This window comes from Eucyclogobius newberryi, unplaced genomic scaffold, assembly GCF_026437365.1.
Source record: "Eucyclogobius newberryi isolate DKJ021-1_F unplaced genomic scaffold, fEucNew1.0.hap1 SCAF_17, whole genome shotgun sequence".
Classification (NCBI taxonomy): Eukaryota; Metazoa; Chordata; class Actinopteri; order Gobiiformes; family Gobiidae; genus Eucyclogobius; species Eucyclogobius newberryi.
Genome location: NW_027315801.1, coordinates 31,992,816 through 32,003,009, shown reverse-complemented (window position 1 = coordinate 32,003,009; position 10,194 = coordinate 31,992,816). Strand labels below are relative to the sequence as shown.

The window sequence follows — 10,194 nt, the reverse complement described above, 5'->3', positions numbered from 1 at the left end:
ATGTGTAGGTGCCAGTGGCAGTGAAGTTGTTTAAATAAGTCTAGAATGGGCTTCAGTGCTTCTTGGCTGTGGCTGCATTTCTCATTATTTTTTGGGAAGATCTGGGGCTGGCCTCAGGCTTCTGAGTGCGGGTCTTTGAAGTTGTCAGATATATTTAGAATGACCTGAATATGTGTTTGTTTTCAGAGGTAAGGCAGGCATCGCTAATCCAATCGTTTTTGTTTTTTATAAATGTTCCAAATGAAATATGAACAGATTTATATGCTTTTGGAGAAAAACAGCTGAAGTGTGCCATGCGCCAGCCGCCTCACCTCTTATCAGGATAATGAGAAACAGAGCAAGGTCCAGTAGCATTAGACAGGGCGTGGGACAGAGGCGCGAGGCGGTGTGACCTCTGCACTAGCAGTGTTTCTTGGGACGGTCCCGCGTAAAGCTGCGCATAATATCACCGACGGCGGAGGGAAAAGAAGCAAGAATCGAACGGAACACGTATGCGCAGACAAAAGATTTTTTTTTTTTTATGCAACTGAGGTAATAAGTATCAGAGTTATTTTCGGAGACTGCATCACTGTGAGAGCCGAGAGGGAGGTGAAGGGGAACGACGGAGAAGGAACGCGAACGGAACCCGCCAGTGCGCCGACACCATTCATACAGCGCGTTTCATCCAAACCATCACCGCGGGCGTTTGCTTTCTGTGCTTTTGGGATATTCCCCGAGTTTGAACCACAGCTTTCTTGTGTTGCCGGTGCGAGGGTGGAGGGGAGAGGATGGCCAGCAGCGCACCATGGAGGCAGGTGTAGTGATGCGAGGGGGCACGCGCAGCGCACACTGGCCACCTGCTCCATGAGGACAGACGCTCGCCATCCAAAAAATGCTGTTTACAACCGGGACCCTCTGTGGATTAGAAAGCAAACTTTAGTCGTGTGCGCGTTTGCAGCAGCGATGTGGGCATCTTAACACTCATGGACGCTTGTTTGGGCTGGCTTTAAAATCCGATCAAGGACAAAGGCGCCTCTCCAGTTGCCAGGATGCCCGGGACACTCACGGCGGCGCAGAGCTTCTACATCGGGATGGAGGTGCTGATCGCAGTGTCGTCCGTGATCGGGAACGTCATGGTGGTTTGGGCAGTGAAGATAAACAAGTCGCTCAGAGACACCACGTTTTGTTTCATCGTGTCCCTGGCGCTCGCGGACATCGCGGTGGGAGCCCTGGTGATCCCCCTCGCCATCACCATCAGCATCGGGCTCCAGACTCATTTCTACAGCTGCCTGCTCGTGGCGTGCACGGTGCTGGTGCTGACCCAAAGTTCCATCCTGGCGCTGCTGGCCATCGCCATAGACCGTTACCTCAGGGTCAAGATCCCCACCAGGTACAGAGAGCAGCACAGAGGAGTGTTGTTTTGGAGATATACACGTTGTGAATATCAAGTATATCGTTTTTAGTTTAAAAAAAAATAAATACATACTTAAATAAATCTTTAAAAGGTACCAAAAGAGCTGATTACAACAACAAAAGTAATGCTGTAAACATTCAAATTTGGGTTTAAGGTGATAATTATGTACTTTTGTGATTCATTTATTTGACATACATTTCACATTCGTCTTAGAATGAAACCTCAGCCAATAGTTTAACACTTCAACACGTAGTATTGTTGACGGTCGTTATCGGGATATTTAAAAAATAAATAGATTTAAATATATGTATGATTTTTTGTCAAGCACCCTTGATATGGGTGCACATGTTCTCACCATAGTGCAACATCTCTTACTTGTTTATCACATGTATGTTGTATTATTGAGATACAGATTCCATGCTCACAAAGTGCTTTCCTCTGTTGGTTTCAGTCTCTTTGCCTGTAGGTTGTGAACTACAAAGCCACTCAATCAGCCTCTGCCCCCTCAGGGATCGAGATGCTGAAGCATTGTTCCGAGGATCTATTGCCTTGAGACGTACTTGCAATATTAAGACACCAAATTGGAATCCTGTATTTGTCAGCTTGTAACAGACAACTCATTTTCAACTAGGTTTGTCAAAAGCATAAAAAAATCTGATACTAATCAACACAAAAACTAGCATCATAACTTGATATTGATTTGAAGTTTCAATACAAAAAAAAGCACATAAACAGATTGGAATTTGACATTTTAAGCTTCATAAGAACTGGAAATATAAAGAAAGTAAAATCTATTGTCTGAAAAAAGAACATTTTTAAATCCTCACTGTGGTATCGAAGTTGGTATCAAATATCAAGTCTATTCCTATTCCAGTTATGGATGACATCATTGATAATGTTGGATTATTAAATACACCAGTATGTCCTTGGGACACAGCCAGAGCACAACCAAACAGCTGTTAACAACATCTGGCACATACATCAACTACATAAACTGCAATAGATCAACTTAATCATCACACTTTCTAGTAAATCATTAGCTTTTCTCTTCCAAAATCTACCTGTGATTATTGGATTTTATTGGTAGTGCTCAGTAAAATCACAAATTGGAAAGATTGACAGATGCAAAATTTAATTGAGCTTCAATTATCTATACAAAATAATTGACACAAAAAATCTGGGGGGTCTTTGCACTCTGTAGTTTTGAAATGCTGGTCAGTGTTGGGTAGAGCGAGTCAAATGTCAGTGTTTTTCATAATGTTTTAAGATAAGATAAGATAAGATATTCCTTTATTGTCCCACATGGGGAAATTTCATTGGTGCAACGCAGGTAGATCCAGAGGTAGATACAGAAGAACAGATCACTTATAGGAAGTCTGAAAAACACTTTCAGTAGAAGATCTCCTATAAATAAATAAAAACTCCCATAGACAAATAAATAAATAAATACATAAATACCATTGCATGTGATCACGACAGTAATTGCACATGAATATGTGTCACGACAGCACATAGATTGCACATGAATTTCACAGTAATTGCACATGAATTGCACATGAATTCCAACAGCAATTGCACATATGACAGAATTGCACATCAGTATTAGGTTAGGTCAGTATTGCGAGTGTTCAGTACTAACAGTTTTTGTTATAAAGTCTGACAGCAGCAGGAAGGAAATACCTACGGAACCTTTCCTTCACACATCGAGGGTGGATCAGTTTGTCACTGAAGCTGCTCTCCAGAGCGGACAGAGTGTCCTGCAGGGGGCGACACTCATGGTCCAGCATAGATGTGAATCTAGCCAGGACCCTCCTGTCCCCCACCTCCTGCACCGAGTCCAGAGCACAGCCCAGGACGGAGCTGGACTTCTTGATGACTCTGTCCAGCCTCTTCCTCTCCCTCTCTGTGATGCTGCTGCTCCAGCAGGCCACACCGTACAGGAGGGCTGATGCCACCACAGAGTCGTAGAAGGTCTTCAGGAGTGGCCCTGTCACTCCAAAAGACCTGAGTCTCCTCAGGAGGTAGAGCCGACTCTGGCTCTTCCTGTACAGTGCGTCTGTGTTATGAGTCCAGTCCAGTTTGTGGTTCAGATGAACACCCAGGTACTTGTATGAGTCACTCTCTCAATGTCCCGTCCCTGGATGTTCACTGGTGAGGGGGCAGTGGGGTGGCGTCTGCGGAAATCCACCACCATCTCCTTGGTCTTCCCCGCGTTGATGAGGAGGTGGTTCCGCTGACACCAGTCCACAAAGTCCTGCGCCAGTCCTCTGTGCTCCGCATCATCGTCGTCCGTGATGAGTCCGATGATGGCAGAGTCGTCAGAGAACTTCTGCAGGACACAGCTGTCTGTGTCATGTCTGAAGTCTGCAATTGTAAAGGGTGAAGAGAAAGGGCGCGAGGACAGTGCCCTGGGGCGCCCCCACACTGCAGGTCCGAGTGTCAGACACACAGTTCCGGGCTCTCACAAACTGGGGTCGGTCTGTGAGGTAGTCCAGGATCCACTCTGCCAGGTCATACTCCACACCAGCCGTCTCCAGCTTGTCCCTCAGGAGCAGCGGCTGGATGGTGTTGAAGGCGCTGGAAAGATCGAAGAACAGGATCCTCACAGAGCTGCCAGGCTTTTCCAGGTGAGAGAGAGAGCGGTGCAGCAGGGAGATGACGGCGTCCTCCACTCCGATGCCAGACCGATATGCAAACTGCAGCGGGTCCATGGCTGAGCTCACGGTGGAGCGGAGGTGGTCCAGGACTAGCCGCTCCAGTGTCTTCATCAGGTGGGACGTGAGAGCCACTGGCCTGAAGCTGTTGAGGTCTTTGGGGCGCAGTGTCTTAGGCACAGGTACCAGACAGGAGGTCTTCCAGACTCAGGTTTTGAGTCACGGCATACTTTTTTGGTTGAAAACATACCACGGTACACAACTTACTTATCGTTATTCAAACCTTTTAGTGAAGAATGTATTTAAAACCCTATAATGCCGCGAATAATGTCCCATGTCACTGTCTGGTTCCTCAGATTGGGCAATAGTGACTGTTTTTGTTGTTTTCTTTGTGGTTTGCTCAGGATACTCAAAAGTTACTCGATTGAATCCATGTGTGCTTACCTTAAATATCACTTTTTTGCAAGGCACACTAATGTTCCTCAGCACAATCTTGACAATCCAGGCCTTAAATCACATTTTATTTCTAAAACGGTCCACCCCTGCAAAGGATATCTCATTATTTTGGAGTCTATATCAGTTACCACAGTGTTGATCAGATAGTGGATAGTTGTTCCCTCGGCCCGTTCTACTCTCACTCAGCAAAATCTGGGCATTGATTTCCTCATGAGCCTTGTTCCCTGCCTCCACTGGGTGCCAGCACAGTCAGAACACGTGCATACAGTATGGGTTACCCCTAACGACTGACACAGAATAAAGCATGCCTCATTGAGCAGCAGTTTCAATTAGTTACAGCTCAAATGTGTGCAGAAGATAGTGCAGGAGTGTATTTACATCATTGTGGTAAAAACTGCAATTCATGGGTTCATTTTCCTGTTATTAGCAAAATGTTGAGGACTTTTCACCATGGAAAGGATCAAGTTTTAATGTCATTATTCTGAAACCCATGAATAGACCACCTTTGTTGGATACTTACATTTTACAGCTCAGTGAATTGGGTCAGTCTGAAATCTAAAATCCCTGTTTTGGCTCACTTTGTCTGTTTTGCAATCAGCCTTATGTTTCCTAGTTAACTGGTTCTGTAGTGCAGAGCAGTAATGGCAAGTCAAACATGTACAAGTGGTAAATACAGGCGCGTAATGGCCGATTCATTTTGTTCCGTTTGATGAAGACACACATTTAAATGCAGATGGTAAAATCAGGTGCCGGTGTAGACTGTGTGGCAATTGGCAATAGTTTAGTGTGATCAACCACTGTAATCGCATTTAGAAGAGAGCATACGCTTTTGCTTCACCCAACTCCTTTTGGGCGCTGTTCCTTATGTAATGATACATATATATGCATACAGTATTATGTGGTATGCATAGTTCTAATTGAGATCAAGCTCAAGCTTTTCAGAATTTCTGTGATTTTAGTGATTTTAAGTATGGTACTTATACAAATGAGTATCTAGTAAAATATATGTATATATATATATATATATATATATATATATATATATATATATATATATATATATATATATATATATATATATATATATAATGTGGGCAATAGGCCATAATCACAAGTCAATGTTCAGAGTCTGCAGAGAGTTGACGGAAATGTCAAGATTTCCATTCGTGCCAAATAGAAATTAGAATATTTATCAAAGGAAGAAGTAAAAGGATGTATTTAGAAGTAAAATTTATTGAATGCAAATATCCTCTTATTGAGTATAACAAAGTAGACACCATCTTCATGTTCAGTTTTGTTTTTCGCTGCATTTATCACTGAAACAAAAGCCAGTGCTCTGGGACTGAGCACTCACTGATAAGCTTAATTAAGAGGGCAGTTTATCATCACAAATTATCCTCGATGGGCCTGCAGTGCAAACCCAAAGTTCAGTTTCGTTTCCTCACTGTATAAAGATTCTTCTCTCTTCCTTCTCATCGTCTTAAAATACCACGTGCCCCCGCCAGGGAGTCAGAGCTGCCACTCCCAAACTCCTCACAGCCTTAAGTGGGACAAGTTTTGTAACATCATTTGCAATAGATTCTTCCCTCAAACTAAATCCACTGTGTGTTGAAGTCAGTTTCACAACACAAGGCTAAACGTTCAAATGTTCATCCCTGTGTGAAGCATTATCTGATTTCTTTCTTCTTGCTCCTGTCTCAGTGTGAAAATAACAATCTCGCCACAATCCTTCAGCCTACTTTTACAAACACATCCCCAAATCGATAGTACCACAGCACCTGCCAATGGTGAGATAACTCAGAGCATTTGTTTTGCTGGGGGCATCTTCCTACCAAAGGTCAGGGCGGAGTAGATACAAGTTCCCTGGCAATTAGCAGCGTTATAACTAATAACTGTCGGCTCTTATGGCCATTTTGATCTGAATACCCACAGCGAGGGGGAAAAAGCGTTTTCATCCCCGCCTCAAGCATAGATTAGAGTCTTCCTGTGTCTCGTGTTGTTGGACTAAAAACTCTATGCCTTGAAATAAGATGACTTTGATGCTTGGTGTTTATCAGTGTGGTTGTTATAATTATTTGATATAATGATAACCTTTATTATTGAGATGATTCCATTTATTTTTAATCCCCATTGATATATGCGAGTTATTAAAAGCAAAATGGAGTTAGCCAAGGCCAAGCAGGGTTGTATAACAGAGCTAGTTCAGACTAATCCACTATAACCACATATTTAGCCCAAATGCCCTCCAGAAGAAAATATATATAGACTTTTTCTGATCTTGCTATTCAATATTTAGAATGAGATTAAATCCTAGTATCTTACCGGGTGTGCAATTCATCTTTAGAATAGATAACACTGTGACTTTAATGTTGTTTATGTTCCAGAGTGAAAACAGGGGCAGAGAAAGAAGGAGCTGAATTCCAAGTATTTCGGGTCATTAGTCCAGAGCAACGGAGAGTGTGGAAGGTGTGTGCAGCAGGTGTGAATGTGAAGAGAGAAATGTCAGGTGTGAGATGATGTCAAAAGTGAAAGCTGCTACACCAATAGTTAGTGACAGAGGCTCGGAGGAGACAGGAGCCAGAGCTGGAGGTAACGGAGCTAAAAGGGTCGGATTAGAGCTCATCTTGAGGAGGAACATCCAACATGTCTCGATAATTATTACATCGACTTATTGCACAATATATGAATTCCGTAACTATATTTTTGGGGCTCAATATTCACCGTGTGTACTGATTCTTTGCACCTCAGGGGGAACCTTTTGTTTATTTTCTGTGTGATAAGATTTGAAGTATAGAGAGTTGTAAATTACTCATTTAATGGATTTTTTTTCTTCATTCTGAGCTATTTGTTTCAGCTCATGTTTTAATCACAATATGGTTCTTGGAAAAGTGTTACCGTATCATTGGCATAAAGTAGTTTCAATATTATAGTGTATTGTGATAATTTATATATTCATTACATTTATATTTTATTTCAAAATGTGTTATCGTGACACGCATTGACACGGTTTGTGGACTTAACAAATAATGACATTAAATCTGTTCAAATTTGAGAGGGCAAGGATGTAAAATGAATATCTAAAGTAGACATGTTATGCAAAATCAACTTTATTGCAATTTTAACCTTGTTACACCTTGTAACCTTGTGTTTCATCATTAGTTTACTCAAGGTTGCATTTTGATTGATTCCTGCAATCAAATCCCCTATCCCCTCCCACCCCTATCCCCTTTCCCCTCCCACCCCTATCCCCTCCCACATTCTGTATTTAGTTGTGATACGAGTGATATATGTAAGGTTAAAAAATGTAAACTATCCACGTTTCATGAATAAAACCATGCACATTTTAAGCCTTTATGTTACCAGGTATCTATGATGTGAAACTGTAGCAGCAAAAGTGAAAGAAAATACATTTAAAAGGACAGATATCTTTTGTAGGATTCTCACTCTTTGTGTTTTAAAATGGAGCCAAAACCTTTCAGAGAACGACAATCTGCTGCTTGTTACTGTGAAATGTCACTGTGAAGAAGCAGAGCATATCAGTTCTGCAGTTTTGAACTGGAACTCAATGGACCTGTTTCTATTATTAAGGCATTTTAGATCAATATTGCAGTGTACAATGAACAAAATGTAAAATATATTGTAAAAATGTAATATAATTAGATACTAAGGACCCGAAAAAAACACAATATGTATAAATATTTAAAAAATACATCACGGAATTGAATTCATTACACATTACATGGCAATCAAATGAAAGTGCTTTATTCAAATTCCTTCAAAAATAAATCAGCGAAGAGTTGACTGAACCATAGACGCAGAGTGTGCAGAGATCTTAACGTGTCCAGATGAAAAACCCATCCCATCCCATGTTGTTCTAGCCATGATCTAAAGCATGTTTCTGTCACCCACAGGTACAGGCGCGTGGTGACCGCTCGCAGAGCCGGCCTGGCCGTGGTGCTGTGCTGGACCGTCTCCTTCATCGTGGGCTTGACGCCGATGCTGGGCTGGAACAACTTGTGGCGTCTGCAGCAGAACTCCTCCAACATCTCCACAGAACTGATCATCACCTGCCAGTTCGAAACCGTCATTAGCATGGACTATATGGTGTACTTCAACTTTTTTGGTTGGGTTCTGCCTCCGCTGGTTCTCATGCTCATCATCTATGCAGAGATCTTCTACATGATCCACAAGCAGCTCAACAACAAGAAAATCAACACAAGCCACTCGGATCCCAACAAGTATTACGACAAAGAGCTGAACCTTGCTAAATCTTTGGCACTTGTTCTGTTTTTGTTTGCGGTCAGCTGGCTGCCCTTACACATCATCAACTGCGTCACCCTCTTCTGTCCCGAGTGCAACAAACCGATCGCTTTGCTGTATGTCGCCATCCTGCTCACTCACGGAAACTCTGCCGTCAACCCTATAATATACGCTTTCCGGATCAAAAAGTTCCGCACAGCGTTCCAGAAAATTTTGCAGAAATATTTTTGTTGCAAGGACCTCCCTGTTTTAGAAATACAGCCAAGTGACAGGAAAGATATGCCGCAGTCGCCTCCCTCCATGCAGAAACCCATGCTCAAATTGGATAGTCCACCGCAGAACGGGCAACGAGATAAGAGGAGCCAGGAAGCACAAGAGCCCAAAGAGCAAGCACTTGAACAGAACGCTGTACAAGCTTTTGTAACCAGCTAGGTCACGAGTGGTGATGATCGACGCCTCATTTTGTCCGATGAGGATGTCAAAATGGCTGCTATCTAAGCTAAAGGAAAGTAGCATATACTCAGGAGCAATGGATTTCTCCCAACAGTGGCCAGTAAAACGATTTTGTTATACAGTTACACTTAGTAAAAGACTAATAACATAAGTCAGGTGCAGTGTAGCGTGTTATTGTGTGCGGTTATTAAAGTTTTAACCAGTTATGAGGGCAGCGAATGCATTAAGATCTTAGGTTAGAATGGATTGAATGTAATAATTATGTAAATATAGACTTCTACAAATGGCTTTTTCAGGGTCTAGTCGCACAACACACAAGGCAACGGTATTTATAAGGAGGAGGAGTAATGGAAAGGACTAATCCAGCAACACCAATGAAGCAGATGATTCACAGTGTTGCATCCATTATAGGAAAGATAGACAGGGATAAGGATGCAGGCAGCTGGAGGCTACAGCAGCTTTAGCGCTTATATGAGACGCTGTATGCTGGAGTGTCACGTCTGCCAGAATGACGGCTCCTCATGGGAAATGCAGAACAAGATACACTTAAGCGGACTATCTACTGACTCGCGGTGCCAGCTGGCCGTGGGTCTATTGTCATACAGGAGTGGATCCAATATGGCCGCCAAATGTTTTGAATGGAAAGTTGGAAAAGTTAAGTTTCACACGGTTCTGATCGGTACGGCATTTAAAACAGCAAACCTTTCACATTTTCATTGCATTTCACTTTTAAAATGGTGTCTGCGCTACACTGGATTTACAAAATGTGTGACAGTTGCTGGGGGCTTGCTCACATCTCTCTCTCATCGACCCGTTATGGTCAGTGAAGAAATACTTTTCAGGCAGTGGGTTTATTTTACTGTAGTGCCACAATGGACCACTACTGGGGTTGTCCAGCCTGCCAATGAGCTCTTCTCATTTATATGAATGGAAGTGGTCCTCCAAACAAATTGCAGTTTACCAAGAGACTGTTTGGTA

The 10,194-nt window shown here is 42.6% G+C and overlaps 1 protein-coding gene across 1 annotated transcript; it reads left to right on the top strand.

Annotated features, from left to right (window-relative positions):
• The first annotated feature begins 983 nt into the window (after positions 1-983).
• adora1b (adenosine A1 receptor b) lies at positions 984-9,339 on the top strand. The gene is made up of 2 exons (XM_072450082.1): positions 984-1,369; positions 8,415-9,339. The coding sequence occupies exons 1-2, from the start codon at positions 1,029-1,031 to the stop codon at positions 9,193-9,195; spliced, it is 1,122 nt and encodes a 373-aa protein (XP_072306183.1). The 5' UTR covers positions 984-1,028; the 3' UTR covers positions 9,196-9,339.
• The last annotated feature ends 855 nt before the right edge of the window (positions 9,340-10,194 follow it).

Coding starts and splice junctions, on each gene's coding strand:
- adora1b (XM_072450082.1), top strand. CDS start 1,029: ATGCCCGGGACACTCACGGCGGCGCAGAGCTTCTACATCGGGATGGAG. Junction 1,370..8,414: donor AGGGTCAAGATCCCCACCAG/GTACAGAGAGCA, acceptor TGTCACCCACAG/GTACAGGCGCGTGGTGACCG.